The sequence below is a fragment of the Theobroma cacao genome, chromosome 8, assembly GCF_000208745.1.
Source record: "Theobroma cacao cultivar B97-61/B2 chromosome 8, Criollo_cocoa_genome_V2, whole genome shotgun sequence".
Classification (NCBI taxonomy): Eukaryota; Viridiplantae; Streptophyta; class Magnoliopsida; order Malvales; family Malvaceae; genus Theobroma; species Theobroma cacao.
The window spans coordinates 5,223,070-5,239,999 of NC_030857.1; the positions used below are offsets into that span (position 1 = coordinate 5,223,070).

General features: G+C 34.1%; 2 protein-coding genes across 2 annotated transcripts; one reads left to right on the forward strand and one right to left on the reverse strand.

Moving 5' to 3' along the window:
• Positions 4,155–8,333, reverse strand: LOC18592149 (probable protein phosphatase 2C 10). Its single transcript, XM_007018701.2, has 7 exons — positions 8,141–8,333; positions 7,821–7,964; positions 7,559–7,682; positions 6,467–6,706; positions 6,108–6,384; positions 4,830–4,984; positions 4,155–4,686 (listed from the first exon to the last, which is right to left on the reverse strand). Exons 3-7 carry the CDS (start codon positions 7,589–7,591, stop codon positions 4,546–4,548), a joined length of 846 nt encoding a protein of 281 aa, XP_007018763.1. The 5' UTR covers positions 7,592–7,682; positions 7,821–7,964; positions 8,141–8,333; the 3' UTR covers positions 4,155–4,545.
• Positions 14,783–16,829, forward strand: LOC18592151 (nodulin-26). The gene is made up of 5 exons (XM_007018708.2): positions 14,783–15,279; positions 15,385–15,603; positions 15,709–15,915; positions 16,318–16,379; positions 16,508–16,829. The coding sequence occupies exons 1-5, from the start codon at positions 15,046–15,048 to the stop codon at positions 16,722–16,724; spliced, it is 939 nt and encodes a 312-aa protein (XP_007018770.1). The 5' UTR covers positions 14,783–15,045; the 3' UTR covers positions 16,725–16,829.

Here is a 16,930-nt window from a genome sequence, read left to right on the forward strand (position 1 = left end):
CAGTAGATAGGTTAAAAGTTAGCTTTATCTATTCCCTTCTCCCTCCGATAATATCTATTTCATGAGACATAGGATAGCTTTTAAATATATAATGACCAAAATACCCTTTATAACTTAAAAATATTATAATCCTATACCTATAAATACTTTTTTCTTTCATTTTTCTTTTTTTTTTCCATCTTTCTCACGTTCTTTCCTCTATCATTCTCTCTCTAACTGATACTCAACATCGACGACGGCAGTGACAACGGCGACGACGACGACGGCGACAGCAATGACCAAATATGATCGAAAATCTTCGATCTAGTCTTTTTCGACAACATTCAACCGAGATCCAACCAAATCTGACCGCGAGAAGCACCGGATCTGGTGCTTCCCGACCAGATCCCACATTTGGATCTGACACTCCACGGCCAGATCCAGCCGCGGGGAAGCGCCGATCTGGCGCCATAGTGGCCAGATCAGGNCCGACAACCAACTCATGAAGAAAAAAAAAAGAATAAAAAAATAAATTATTTGTAATATTTAAAATATTAATATTTTATATATAATTTAAACATTGTTAATATTAATTTGATTAAAATATTAAAACATTAATATTTTAAACTATTAATGTTTTATTTATTAAATTATTAATAATTTAATATTATTTTGTTAAAATATAAATAATTTTATTTTTATTTATACTCATTAAAAAATAATATATTAAAAATAATATAAATTATTTATATTTTAACAAAATAATATTAAATTATTAATAATTTATAATTAATTAAAATATTATTAATTAAATTATATTAAAATATTAATATTTAAATTATTAATTATTAATATTTTAATTAATTATAAATTATTAATATTTAAAAATACAATAAAAATAAATAATTATATATAATAAAAATATTTTTATCTTTTTATTTTTTATTTTAAAATATTATTACCAACCAAACACTAATAAATTATAATAATTATTCATACTTTATTCTATTGATAGTACCGAACTACATATTATTTATTCTATTATCACCTTATTTTATTCTCGTAATAATTATTTTATTTTATTTTTATTTATTTTTATTTTATTCTTATTTATTTCGTAAATCAAACGTTCCATAAGTGTCTATAGCTAATAGTTTCCAGTTCTGCATTACCAAGTGGATCGGTAGTTTCTTGCATTACTCCATTATCAACCATGTTTTAGCTTTTAATCGAAATTTATATCCAAAACCCAAACCACAGCCCATCAAGTTATCCATTGAAAGCACATGAAAATCCATCAATTTGGAGAATTGAGAACCTTAAACCACTCCATCGGATGGTGATAGGAACCTAAGTTTGGTTAATTTGATCACCAAAAACATCATAGCAAAGAGAACTGGTTTGGAACGGCATTAACCAAGAAAAGAAGAAAAAGATGTACCAAAGAAAAGGGAGCCAGAGAAGCAAATGAAAATGCAACTAATCCGAAACCCCCAAGGCTCTTTGGATGTGAATTAGTTTATGCCTCCAGAACAAAGCCGTCAAGAAATCGATCCTTAGATCTCAAATCCTTGCAGCCGAAAGGAGAGGCAGTTTCCAAATCCAAACCCAAACCCAATATTTCATTACTGATCATTTACACACCAAATCAACTTACTGTTGCTAAAACACAAAACTACATTCAATAAACTTAAAACACCCAGAAAAGAGAAGATGAAGACACTGGACAAGGAAGAAAGGATGGTATTGGTAAACCCCAACGGCGATGAGATGCATTTATAGCGAACAATGGAGAACTAAACCCTAATGGGTGGGTGGCTTAGTGATTACCCTGTCCGCAGCTGTGGCTGATTCAGATCAGTCTCGGGCCTAAATCAGCCCATACTTTTGGGCCTGTTGATTCTTAACTTTTTGCATTTTTTATTATGAACGTCTCCATTAAGACCCATTAAATGCCATGGATTTATGGGCATTTTCTTCTCTAGAAAGTCTAATGGCATCATATGAGTAGTAATAATCTTCCACTTTCCTAAATTGTGTCCCAATTTTGAAAGTATATCTATTATATAGATAAAAGTAGGATAATTGATTAGGTAAATTAATTAATACTTGTCCTTTTTAATTAAATTAAATTATTTTATTTTTATTTATTTTAATAAAAAATATTTGAAAATAATAATTTTTAACTTTTAATGTTTAGAGGATAAATTCATTTAATATTTATTAATTATAATTTAATATTATTTTTAATCTATATCTTCTTATTCTGTATGAACCTTAATCCATAATATTTAGACATCTCTTTTATAAATGAATGTTTAAATTTCAATAGATATCCCTCCAATTCATTAAATGAAAAAAAACAAAAAAATTTACTCATTTCTCAATATACATAGCACACAATTATCATTGAATAAACAAATCAACTGAATTAGACAATATTTAATCATTTATTTTATATATAAAAGACAGATACTATTAGAAATTAGTTATTATTATATCAATAAAATCTTTACATTATACTATTGCCTTGTACTCTACATCTGTTTATCTTAATCTACAATTGTTTAACTTAATCTACCAATAGTACAGGTTATATACTCTCTCATTTTTTAATATTTTATTATATATCTAATAACCTTTGATAAGATTATTGTCTTTAGATAAGTACTGTTTTATAACCGTATATATAAGTGCGGATTTTTTATAATTAAAATTAGAGCAAATAACTACATTCAATTAATACTCGTTTATCTTTTCCTCTAATATCAAAAACCATACATTCATGTAGTTTTATAATACAATATAGCACAACAACAGAAATAAAAGAAATGAAAACAAATGTATATGGCAAAAGGAAAAGCAAATTGTTACCATAATTAAACATATCTGACAGTTGTGTAACAGTTTGCATTCCCTTAACATTTAACTAAGTACAAGTCTTGCATCTAAAAAGTTGATATACATCATCTAACAAAAATAAAAACCTCCTAATCACAAATATTATTCATTTTGTTTGAACAATATATTTTTAATGAAAAAAAAAACTACTAGATGTTTAATAGGATTATTATCTTCTTCGGTTAAGTATTGTTTTAAAATTATATATTTAGGAACAAGTTTTAGTGATTGAATCCAAAGCAAATAACTATCTTCAATTAATATCTATTTATCTTTTCCTCCACTAACATAAACCATACATTTATGCAATTGACTAATATAATATGGCTTTCCCTATAAACTATTTTGAAGAAATAAAATTGAAATCCACTCCAATATAATCTATATTTTATGTAATTCTTTCCGTAAAATAGCTATAGGCACTATACTAATTTGATTAGTAGGAGCAATTATTATACTTACATTTTTTAATTTGATCTCTCCAGTATCTCAATGAATTTAATGATTATACTATTACAGGTCAATTAAAAACAATTAATAATGGTGTTGAACTTTAACAATTAAATTTGACATGCAACCTTTTTGTTAATAAGGTAACATGTCAGCTTATGCTTCTTTTTATCATATGGTACACATTAATACCAAAAAAAAAAAAAACTAGCGATTGTTTTTTAAAGAATTTTAAAAGATATTAATTACTATATATTTTTTAAATTAATGCCACGTAATCCAAAAATTAATCCAAAATATCTTGTCATCCAAGTTCGAAAGCAAAATCTAAATATCTTTATGAATTATCCTTAAATCAACTTTTAATAAAATCATTAAAATTAAAGTAAATAGAGTAAAACTACCGAATTAAGATAACAAAATGACCAAATTCAAACTTCAACCCCTACCATACTATATTGTAAACAAATTTGAACCAACTTTGACCATCATGTACGTGGATAGCTGAACGAAAACACACGGTTCAAACTAGAACTAAGTTAATTGACCAATAAATAAATGTGGTTATAACTTAAATCACTTTGTACCTAACTACAAACATCTTTGTCCAAAAGAGTTGTCCACTTGGTTAGTTCTTACTGGTAACTAGAGTCAATGAGTTCAATAATGAAGCTTCAAGATGTAGCTAAGGTTAGAATGTAAGCAACCTCAACTTGAGCAGAAACAAGGGAACTTGTGTTCTGGTTTACTACGAAGCAAACCTGATCAAGCGCCCCAAGAAGCAGACTTCTTTCAACCGTCAACGGCCAGCTTCAAATAAAATATAAAAAACCAGAAAGGCGGACATATAAGGCCTTCATGGTAACTATATTGAACCACACCATGAAAATTCCTCCAGTGACAATCAAAGCCAATTTCATCTACACACCAGACGTGAGTGAGACATTTTCATGCCATAACAATATACATTGAATTCCTAATCACCTTCATAAAGAAATCAAACAATATCAAACATCAGAACCTAATTGATAAAACAAATATACATGGGGTGAATCCTGCATAAATTGCAAACCTCGACTTCTGCAGACCTTCAAGAATTAACCCAACCAGGTATATATTTTCATGTTGGTCTAATCCACAAAGTGGCATCCTGTGTAAATAAACTCTTATTTCAGGTATATATTGCACCGGAAGAGCAATATGATTTAAAAAGTTCTATCCCCTAAATCTAACTACGACGCACGATATGTCATCTTTACTGTCTCTTTTTACTGCTTCAGCAGTTAGTTGCTTTGCTGCCTTCTGTGGGTCTTTGAACCTTCTTGCAATATCAACAGCCTCTTGATTAGTCATCACCTGGATTAAGCATATGCAAAAGGAAAAATAACTCCTACAGATCTATTTCCAGCTCATGCATTGCTGAGACAATTCTTTACATATGCACAAAGTGGTTAATAAGGATCAGCTATAAGAGGAGACATCAAACAAAAATGATTTACCTTCCAAAGACCATCACTTGCAAGGACTAAAATATCCATACTATTATCTACGTTGGTGTCTTGAATGTCTGGATCTGATCGCAGATGTGATTTAAGACTCTTGTCTCCAAAAGCGCGTGAAACTGCCAGTTGTCCATTAACTCTGGGAACATCTCCTGATAGCATGCAAAAACAGCAAATTTAACAATCTAACAAACATCAGATGACCTCCCAGCTTTTTTTTCTTACTTAACAACAAGAAGTCAAAGCATACAAACTTTATGAATGAAATGATATCAGGTGTTATTGCTCATTAGGCTGCTAAATTGTCAATTGATGAGTCATGCATTCTAATTAATGTCTCTCAACATGTTAGCAAATTAGAAATGAAGATTTCTGGATCCTCGATTCAGGGTTATATTTCACACAAGGAAATGACGTATTTAAGAGCAACAGCTGACGATAGTGGAAACCTCTATAGTTAGGATTAGCTGAACCAATGTTTTCTTGGCCTTGTTATCTTTCATGCATGCAAACAACTTTTTCATGCTCATTTTTTGTTTTTCCATTAAAAGAAAAACTAGAATTCAACCAACAATGCATTTTCCAAATATCATGTTCTGCTCTAAATTCTTTTTTGTAAGGTGCAATCTGAGATTGAAGAAACTACTGAAGTAAATGATATTCCCAGAAAATTTTTCTTCATCACAAGGAAGTTCTGCTCTCTAGTGCTATATTATCCCAGGAATCTACGAAATAGTCATGTAAGTAATTTCCTTTACACTCAAATCGCATACTGAATTGACACTTCATATGTAGCCTAAGGAAAATACCATATCCTAGGTTAAGATTCTACTGAAAATGAAAAAGAGGAAATATGCCACCAACAAACGGTATTATTATGCCTATTAGAAAACAGGATGGCTAAGGACAGAGGAGACTGCATTGACTTAATCTTATCTTCTCTGCTCCATGGTAATTTTAACAATTCAATTATCTTGTTATTACACAACTATACCTATGGATTGAAACTACATGGACATTTATTTGCTTATTAGGAACTGCTCAGAACTGGAAATGAGTATATAGTAAAGTTGGAGCAAGTTATATTAGATAACTAGTTCCTTTAGTAACTTCCTACACAAAAGTTATAAGGATTAGAAGATGCAAAACTGCTTATAGATAATTAGCAGATTTGACCAGCCCACTGTCTAACCAAAATATTAGTTATGACCATACTCAACTAGACTTGCTCAAGCTCAAAGAATGAACTTCTAAAATTTTACTACAGTAAAAGACCTGGCATATTTGAGACAAATCCGCCTTTGTTCTCAATGCTGCCTCGTTCTGTGTTGGGTTCATGATCTGTAGTCATCTGTATTGCCTGACCCCCTCTTGAAAGAACTGCTCGTGAATCTCCAACATTTGCCACCCATAGCCTTATTCCATTTATCAATATTGCAGTTACAGCAGTGGATCCACCACGACCCAAGTCCGAGCTATGTGAAAGAATTGCCTGGTCTGTTTTCTCATAAGCTTTCAAGATGGCTCTGAAGGGGTCAACCCAAAACTCTTCCTAGAATGAGAAAGTGAGAAAATGTAAGCACACGCTAATTCAAAATTAATAAACCAAAACATGTAATTATGGTACATCCCACCTCCTTTAGGATATTGGCAAACAAATGCTTCTGTAGGTAGGCAGGTACGCTATCTCCCAGATGACCATCATAGATAGCGAAAAGCCCTAACTCGTGTCCCTGAATCTGCATGAACTTAGCGACATGATAATCCTCCATAGGATGATTAGCTTTCCCTTTTACTAGGCTGTAACCAAACCTCATCATACCCTCATGGTTTTTCCCTTTACCAGAACTAGACGATGAATGTGCTCCTCCAAGCTAAACAGATAAAGTGGGAATAATAAATTTTATGTAAACCTTACATAGCCACATTGTTTAAAGGCAAACAAATGACACTAAGAAACAAAAGCAAGCTTAAAGCAATCTAGTTATCAAACCCATCAAACATGTGGCATCAGCAGAACATTAGGACAAATATGACGCAACAAAAAGGAAAGGAAAACCAAATAGTACAACTTCTCCTTCCAAGCAGTTCTAGCATGGAAAATTAATTCAAATTTTTGTTCTAAACAAGCTGTGTAATGGCAGTTCATAATTAACCAAAATAAAGAAACATGTGATGAATTTCTTATAACGGACTGTTGGGCAAAGAGGTAAAACAAAAACATCTTGATTACATAAACGGCTGCATATATGAATTGCCATTTAAACTGCACCAGGAAATTACATAAAATAGCAACTCTAAAATGGTTTACAAAGTTAGAAATCTACTTTTTTTACTCCACACCACCACTTCTAGAAAAGGGTTCAGGCGGTCAGCAATTTAATCTTACAGTGGTCGGAAAAATTCAATGGCTTGATGCCATAGAGCTAATTATCAGGAAGTACTTACGAAAAATCCAAACATACATCTAACATGAATGATCAAATCCTCTCAATAGCCAGAGGATTTATTCAATTTAATCTCACTAGAAACCTTCCTGCAACCCAAACTCATAACTCCTAATAGCTCATATAGAAATCCTACAGAACCAAGTAACATAACCTCAAAATTAACACCAATCAATACCAAGCTTCATTAAACTAACTACCAATTAATTGAGTTTTGTTTTCCCAACTAATATGGGACCATTAAGAAAAGCCTAAAAGAGTACTAGCAATATCGTTTACCTGAGATGAACTAAAGCAGCACAACCAATCCATAGTAAATAAAATTTCTGCAAAACCTCTAATTTGCCTGACTAATTTCTCTTCAGCATCAAGCTCTTGATCACGTTTTCACCAAAGTCAAAGTCTGCAGCACCAGAAACCCCCAAAAAATGATCATTAAAAAAAAAACCCTTTAAACCACAACCCTAGAAGCTAAAACCCCCAAAACCACAAAAAGAACAGAAAAAGAAGCAAAAACAAGAACTGGGTGTTGAAGAAAAACCAGGAAAAAGATAATTCAAAGGCCAAAATATGGTCTTGCTTTTGCTGCTGCCGCTTGGTGAAGCTGGTACCTGATAAAACAGCTCTTTTTTATTCTTCTTCTCTGTTTTCCTTCTTCTTGCAGTTGTGGCTCTTATTCTCCTTCCTGTGATAGGCAGCTTTTATTAATTTGCACAAGCAATTGAATAAAGAAATGAAGGTAAAGAAAGGAAGAAAGAGGAAGAGGGTGAAGACTCAAGAGGAGAACATTTGAAAGCTTTTTCTAAGGGGTTAAAAAAAATTACTGCTTAAGAAAACAAATATTGGAGAGCAGGAATCGACCTTTTGCCTATTATGATGATTTGTAACCGTTTTTAGGAAGAGTCTCCTTCCTCTGTGATAGGAAATATTGTGAAGGAAGGAGTTGCAGCACTAAAAAGAAAACAAAAAAGAAAAGGCTGCCACAAAGCAGACTTCTGCCCTGTTGACTTTGCTGTTTCAGTCTGTTTTCATTGTTTGGCACTTTCTTTGTCTCTGCCCAAAGTTTTTTCCTTTTCCATTTCCTCCCTCATCTTCTTTTTACTGGTGGCAAACAGGGGATATTCCTCTTTGACTGATTACGGGATTGTACATTGTAATATTTTTTCTGACATAGATTTTTCATACTTGTTTGGTTAATCTACTAATTTCTTGAGACATTTGCTTATTAATTTTTAAATATTTAAATCAGGAACAAGCAAGGCTTCCTTGGAGATCTGTTTGGCTACAGGGATAACAAGTTTTGCCCTTTTTTCATGGGATCCAAACCTTATCTAGTTAGCTTGCTTAATACTTACCAAAACCGTAAATCTGCTTACCAACCACCCAACTAGGGACAGTTGACGTAATGAAAGTGTTAACCAATGTCCAAACGCAAATTAAACGCGTATTTTCCATTGTTTTCTAAGGTAATATTTTTTCAATTCTTTTATTCTAAGTTCAATTTAATAATTGATTATTGATGTGACATTTTTTTAATATTAAAAAAATTTGGAAGAAAGTCAAAATGTAAAACTACGTTGAAACTATTATTCAATTTCATAATCTTAAAGAGGAGCTAGCCCTTTCCTTATCAAACACCCTCCGTCCCTAAAGAAGGTGACTCAAATTCTTAATGCAAAATGTTGAGGGTGGATCGGTGTTCCGTGATTATTTAAACTGACATTATTAGCGAAACAATACCTTGTGTTTTCAAATTCTAAAAGCAAAATATTTTCCATATGCGGAGGTGATTACGGGTCCCATTGAGCTCTCATTTTGTGCAGAATGTGTTGATACGGCACGAAGCTTGAGATATAAGATTTGCGATAAAATTACCCTATCATGTGGCAAGATGGTGGCTTAAAGGTGACGGAGTTGTGGTGAATGATGTTAAGGCATGGTGGTTAACTATTTGGAAAGCAAAAGTTATCCCAAAGGTGAAGATTATAGTATGGTGGTTCCTTGCAAGATACTATGCCCATATAGGAGAGAATTACAGGTGGACATAGGTGTTGTATCTGTTTCGACGAGGAGGAAAACTGCTGCATGTTTCCTTTGAATGCCCTTGAAGTCGAAGCTTATTGGGAGTTCATATATTCAAGTATAAATGTGTCGCCATTTGCATCTTTCTCTGTGTTGGAGAGTTTCGCTACAATTCTAAATGTGGTACAGGGTGGAGATTTAAAGGCTTGTACGGCCACATTTTGGTTTATTTGGCACAACCACAATAAATATATGCTTACATGATGATACGTACCCGCCTTCTTCCATCTCAAGCTAAAAGTTCTAATAATTAAGAGTTGTGGATGAATATAGGTCTGTCATGAGTGAGTTTGCTTGTCCATCAAAGGATGAGGTTGGAGCTAATATCTGGTTTGTCCCTCTTGTGGATGCTGTTAATAAGATCAACGTTGATGCTGCCATTTTCGCCGAGGACAAGATGACAGGGCTGGGAGCGCTGATTAGGGACCATAGCGGTCAGCTTCTGGTAACTGCCACCACTTGCATGATGAGGTAAGAGCTATTCTTTTTGGTTTTGTGAGTTGCATGATGAGTTAGTTTGGGAAGGCTCCTTTCCTTTTGAATGAAACTAGTTTTTTATTATTAAAAAAGATTTCACAATCAAACTAACACCTTACAAAATTTCTTATTTTTTATGACAGTTCCCATAAAATAAAAAATTACTAACTCAATATTTTTCTAGAGTTAAAGCTAACTGGTTTCTTCATTGTTACTCGTAGTCATAATTTGTATCAATTATCAAAGAGACAATCATTTCTGGGATTTTGATATGCCCAGGAAGGAATTCATGTTTTACCAATGTTGGTGGGTGTGTTGACCATGGTCCAGCAAACTTGGTTTGACATAAATTACATTACGTAGTAGTACGACGCTGAAAAACTTAATTCCCTGGAAAGCGTGACAGATATACTAGTATTCATTTTCTTGGATGATTGATGTACTGACAAGTTGCCCTGTGTCCTCTGCCATTTAATCCCACCAACCATCTAGTTTTCACATTCTGTAGGCTCTACCCTCGCCACCCCCATGCCCCGTCCACACGGCCAATATAGACTCTTCTTCATCCATTTAATAACACCTAAACTAATTTGGGCTTCGTCATGTGATAAAGGTTAGCAAAGGTTTAGTTTAAAATTCTTAATTTGATTTAACCATTTTACTTTTTTTTTTTTGAAGTAGTCTGCAATTCTATTCAATTCTGAAAATTTCATCCTCACCCCATTTAGTTTTATTGGAAAAATATATGCCCCTTTTTAAGGAAAGGTTGACTACAAAAAATTCATATTCCGTACTATTAATAAGTAAGAACCGATACTGCGATACATCATTATCTATCTTATAGAATCCACAAATAATAAGTTGTTGTACATATAACGAGAGAGCTGTTTTAATTTTTTTGACCCTGAAGAGATTTAATGAACAAATTTTATTGTTATCCCCAAGAGGGCAAGCTATGCACTTTCTGTTTGTACCCAGCCAGCAAATACAAAATTTTTCCCCTACAAACACCAGCAAAAGCATCCTTAATCCTGGGCACAAAAGATATTGTTAGTTTTTAGGGGAAAGAATTGATTCCCAGGCATCATAAAGGTGTTCCATTTTGTTCCTGTTTTTGGGTTGGTGCACTGTCCCCTAAATTGACCAATTGTTCATCACCTATTAATAGGCTCTTGAGCCTTTTTGAAAGAGAGACTTCCATTGGCGATTAAACTACAATATTAAGCCAGAACAATTTCAGCAATAGGAATATAGGTTGAAAAGGAAAAATTCTTTGTTAAGATGGGTAGCAGCAGAATGCAAAGTTTGCAGCCTAACATTGACAAAATGGTTTCCTTGGTTGCAGCGATCAAATAATATTCTAAGGGTTTCTTTTTTTTGGTTAATAAGATTTCAGGAACAAATAAGTTGCTCCAACCTTCAAATGAGGACTTTTATTTTTTTGGAAAGATGAATTTATTAACCTCAACAGCAGGTAAATGCCATTATTAATCTAAGACTGTAACTACCAAATACTCCTTATGGCATGTCAAAAAACGGCTCCGGCGAGGAAATCTGTACGATTGGCAAGAGATCAGCTGGTCAAAGAGTCTTTGGCAGCTTTACAAGAGACCAACAACTAATAGAAAACAAAGTAAGTTCAAACAAAAATATGTAGTTTTAGGACATAAGTATGTGTTTTTCACTCGTTTAGATTTTATATTTTGAATAATATTTATAAGGGTTATAGTCGCTCAAATTCAAAATTTTTTTATTATCGAATTGAATAAATTAAAAGATTGAACCAACTTTGTTGACATATTTTAATATTTTCATGTTATTGTTATGTACCCAATCAAACTGGTGATTTTGAACTGAACAAAAGAAGTCGGGGAAAGAAAAAGGTAGAAAAATTGATCATTTCTATCTTGAGTGGTGTCCTAGAATATCAACCAAAAAAAAGGGGAATTGGTCCAAAATCATGACTGTACAGCTGCTGGCCAATGGTTCTGGTTGTTTACATTCAAGGAACCAGCACACGTGACATGACCAGCCAGTCCAGTCAGAAGAAACGCAGCGGAGGAATATCATTGATGTGAATGTGCAAGAAAATCTTAGCGAACAGCGAATCACTTTTTCCGCTCTGAATTGTCGACGTATATATGTCTACTGCTTCTGCTTGTTTATTTGTTTGACAATGTGGCAATTTTACGTTTAAACCAACACTAATCCAAAGAAAAGTACACCAATTGATCCAGAAACACGGATGGTTTACTGCCTGTTTTACTCTCAATCTGGTTCTTGTCTAACAGCTTTTTGGATCTCAGTAAGGTAATAATTGATCTCGTAGAGAATGATGTGTTTTGCAGGACGAATGCAATAAAGCAATATCGATCAATAATACTCCACATGAATTGGTACGTCCTGCATGGAAAAAATGGCATTGGCAGGCTTCATGCTTTTTCTATCCTTTGTGTTTTTTTGAAGTGGAAAAAGGAACAAAATGGGCTCCCCTCACATGGGATATGTCATGAAAATTTGCTTCTTTGAGGTGCCGATTCAATTCTGCAAACCTTGACAAGGAAGACTTATGCCCCATGTTCACCTTCATGTCCCAATAAAAGAAGGTGTCATAAAGGCAGAATTGGGGAAAAGAAAGCAGATAAAGAATTTCAACTTAATCTTTTTCCATTGATTTCCTTTTGGAAAGGAAGGAAAGGGACAGAGAAAAAAGATGGGGGGCAAGGGGGAAATAATAAAACAGGGGTTGGGAAGAATTTGTGAGAATCGATACACGTGTCAAACGTTTATTAGTTTATACTGTCAAAATAATGCAATTCTCAACTTGAGAGAATGAAATACTTAGTGGAACACATCATCTTGTTCATTTATTAGATTATCCCAAATTATGGTTCACTTTTAAATTACTATAATAATGGGATTATTCTTGAGTCCTTCACACCTCTTTTCCCCTTTGAAAATGATGACAGCTTCTAAACCCACCACCAGGGCTTCCTGTTTCAGTGGCGCGTAGCTGCTTCGTCCCCATAATAACATAGGGCATATTCATTAGAGCTTTAATTATCAAAATTATTTGAATCTTTCAACTGATCCTTATCTCTCTCTCGTATAAAAAGGCCGTTGACTTAAACTGTGGCTCCTAATCGAATCCGATGCTTTGATCTGTCAAAATTTTTGCAGTACCTTTGATGCTTCTCTGTATAAGAAACCCATACATATGCTTAATGGCTGATGAATCATGAACCCTAGCTGGCTATGCTTTATGGATTATGCCCTATAAGACAGGTACGTAGTCCTAGCATTCCGTGATTCTTGTGATATTGCTTCTTGTTATTATGGCACCCAGACAACCGCTTTTAGTATAGTTTGTCAGATCACCCAGCCAGCACATAAACATTTTTCATTCAAGGGAAATGGTTCATTCTTAATCTTCACCTATGGTCATAACTTCGGGTAAGTATATGTATATTTACATAAATAATTTTTGAAATGTAATGATGATATTTTACAAAAATTAAAATTTTATATTTATCATGATTTTTTTAATACAAAATTAATTTTGCATGAAAGGCATATGTTTTGGAACAAGAAGATGAATAGAATTAAACAGTTTAGTTGCATATAATATATAAATAGCCTTCACATCGAAGATTCATATTTGGTGTAAGGGGAAGAAATGTAGCAACTTTGGACCAGCTGGTTTTTCCATTTCTTTTGTCCTAGCTTTGGCTATCATTATTAGATGAATCTCTTGTGAGATATCTTTGCATCCCATAATCTTGGCATGGGAGATGGAGTTAGTATTGGGAAACAGGTCACAGGGTCACCGGCCCCTCTTCCTGCTCTCTTCTGTACAATTTGTCTAATGCAAGATCCTTCTGTAAGAAGTTGGGTGTTCATTCATGTATCCCATTAACTCTCTATCAAATCTTTATCAGAATAAGGAAAATAAGCAGCAAAGTTGCAAATCTTGACAAAATGGTGTCGAGAGGAATCTTGTAATTTCCAGCACTAAAGAGATATCATTTTTAATTACACTAGAAGAGAAGCCTCAAAGGCTTTTTCAACAAAGTGAAGAACATCTTTTACCCAAAATAATAATAATAATAATAAAGAACGTGTTGAGCGATTGACAGCTCTGGAATCCCGATTCGCCGAAAGTGTTAGGAGAGTGAGTGACTTTTCCCCCCGGCATATTCACCCTGATTTTAAGCTATTTCTTCCTAAGGAAACAAAGGCCTTGCTCTAACTTTTTGTACGAAATTGGCTGGCTAACCCATATGGAGCAACTGTCTTTTGGACCCCTACGAGTTTCTACGACTTCTTAGTGACATATAACTGTAGCTTTTTGCTAGATAGAGTATCAAATAAAACACATGTCATTGAGAGAATTCGTTACAGGCCAAGCCCCTCCTACATAATTAACCAGCCGGACAAAGATAGCAATTAACGGAGTTCTTGATGGCCTCAACGAAGTCAGCTGATCAAAACTTTGGCACATAAAATTCACCAAAACACTCTACAGAATATGCTACCATCAAATATTAAAAACTAGCCATCCAGGTCGGCCTAAGATTTCTACAATTACCAACAAGATAGAGCCGCATACTAGAAGCCATAAATTAAGGCGTTGAATCCTGATTATAGACATACAAGTCTTTTTCCTTATTTTCTGTCTGAAATGTACTTATTCCATTTTCTGAATTTACAGGCTATACTGACAGGGACAAGTAACTGGTTTTTAGTTCTTAAAACCACGATTTGCCGACTGAGAGTGTGATTATAGTGTAACCAGTGAATAATCTGAATTAGCAAAAATTGTCTAGCTATCTTTGTCTGTCAAGAAAAACCATTTCAAAGAAACAAAAGGAAATGCCCTTGGTTGAAAAGTTCTAGTGCAAGTCTTTGATACCATCAAATGATTCCAAATACTTGCGGATATGAGTTCCAAATGGTTGCTCTTAACGTTGAATCGGTCTGGTTTTTAATAAAATAATAAACAACAGATTGATTACCGTGCAATGAAGCCAAAATGTTGAGTCCAGAGCAATTTAACTAAGTATCCCTCTAAGACAGTGTCCTTTAGTTAATTTTTCTTCTTCTTCTTTTTTTTTTTTTTTTGTGTGTGTCTGCCAAGCCAGAAATAATATAAAGCTACTTACAAACAAGTTCTCAACCCCAATTTGGCCTAGCTTCTAAGAGCTACAATGGCCAACACGCCTTCAATTTCTGAAGAGTTTTCCCCTAAACTTTCGCCTACAAAACACACTATTATGGAAGTGGTCTCCCCTAAACTTTCACCTACAAAACACACTATTATGGAAGTGGTCTCCCCTAAACTTCCACTTCCTACAAAATACTCTATTATGGAAGAGGCAAAAGCTAGTCGTTCACGAGAATTTCACATTAACCATGACATCCCTCCATCAAACTTACAAAAGGTAAAAATTATATTTGCTTTTTTTTTTGTCACGTATTTCATCCTGATGACATGACAAATATTGGTCTCTTGTGATACGACGTACTATTCATTTTTCTGTGAACAGACTGTTGCAGAGCTTGTAGGTACATACTTCCTTATCTTTGCAGGTTGCGCGGCAGCTCTTGTAAACGAAGTTCAAACACTAACCATCGTGGGAATAGCAATAGTATGGGGCCTAGTTCTGATGGCAGCAATATACGCACTTGGGCATATCTCTGGTGCTCATTTCAATCCTGCAGTCACTCTAGCCCTGGCTGCTGCCCGCAAATTTTCATGGAAACTTGTAAGGAATTATTAGAAACAATTTTACCTTTTACTGCAACATATATGTTCGCTTCTCTTTAGTATCAACTTCATGTATTAAAACCTAGCTTGCGTCTCGATCAAGGTACCTATGTATCTGTTGGCTCAATTGCTGGGAGCAGCCCTCGCTAGCCTGACCCTCAGAGTATTGTTTCATGACCAAGGTGGCATCCAAGCAACAATGACCCAATACAAAGATTCAACTAGTGATCTTGAAGCCATCACATGGGAATTCATAATCACTTTCATATTGATGTTCAACATATGTGCTGTCGCTACTGATCACAGAGCGGTATGGTGATTAAGTTTGTAGTAGTTGCTTTTGTTTTACCTGCAAATATTTAGCGTACCTTAGAAGTTCTGCATTCTATAACTTCTTTGGAAAGACGTAAGATAGAACAAGAGTTGTTGAACTTTGTTTTATGTTCTTTTCAATTCCTCAGGAATCAACTTGAGGGATAGTTTTTGTCTTCATGCTTTGACCACAATTCCCATAATTCTTATTTTCGTCTCTCCTTTTCCATTTTGGTCTGTTTGAAAACAGTTTTGAGTCCTAGAAATAAAAATGAACAGCTGGAGAGACCAATAGAGATTAATCAATCTTTTGTTTCTCAAGAGATTATTGCACGGGCTAACATTTTATACGTACAAATATTAATCATGATGATTTTGAATTTTTGATTGACTAAAACAGAGCAGAGATCTCGCTGGAGTTGCAATAGGTGCTACACTGCTGTTTAACGTCATTATAGCAGGGTAAATGAACATTTCCAGTACCATCTCAAACATTTTTCTAATTCATTATTGCTCAAACCATTCTTCATGCGCAATAATTTTGATCATAACATATGTCATAAAATTTTTGAACTCCTTGTATCTGGCAGGCCAATCACAGGAGCTTCGATGAACCCTGCAAGAAGTTTAGGCCCTGCTGTTGTCTCTGGTGTTTACAAAAACCTTTGGGTCTTTATTGTAGCTCCTATTCTTGGAGCAATGGCTGCAACTTTGGTGTACAGTATACTTCGAGTACCGAAACCAGAAAAACCTGACGAGAGCACCAAAAGCATGTATAATGAACTTTATATTCACCCTGAAGTCTAATCCATAGCTATCCTACTCTCATAGATGGAGAGTTCATCAATGGATTATTTTGATCTATGCCTGACAGCAATGTTAAAATAGTCTTTACTAGGGAAGCTCACTCAATTTTGCCTGCTGATTAATGCTTTTTTTAACTAAGAACTTCCAAAACCAAAATGCAACAAATAAGAATCAAAGAATTGGGCAAATATAAGGTTACAGAAATT

Bases quoted from the DNA above. Each gene is read 5' to 3' on its own strand.
- LOC18592149 (XM_007018701.2), bottom strand. From the start codon at position 7,591: ATGGATTGGTTGTGCTGCTTTAGTTCATCTCAG. The intron at 6,707-7,558 runs GTAAACGATATT...TTATCTGTTTAG, and splicing joins GCTGCTTTAGTTCATCTCAG to CTTGGAGGAGCACATTCATC. The intron at 4,985-6,107 runs GTCTTTTACTGT...GCATGCTATCAG, and splicing joins ATTTGTCTCAAATATGCCAG to GAGATGTTCCCAGAGTTAAT.
- LOC18592151 (XM_007018708.2), top strand. From the start codon at position 15,046: ATGGCCAACACGCCTTCAATTTCTGAAGAGTTTTCCCCTAAACTTTCG. The intron at 15,280-15,384 runs GTAAAAATTATA...TTCTGTGAACAG, and splicing joins CTCCATCAAACTTACAAAAG to ACTGTTGCAGAGCTTGTAGG. The intron at 15,916-16,317 runs GTATGGTGATTA...TGACTAAAACAG, and splicing joins TCGCTACTGATCACAGAGCG to AGCAGAGATCTCGCTGGAGT.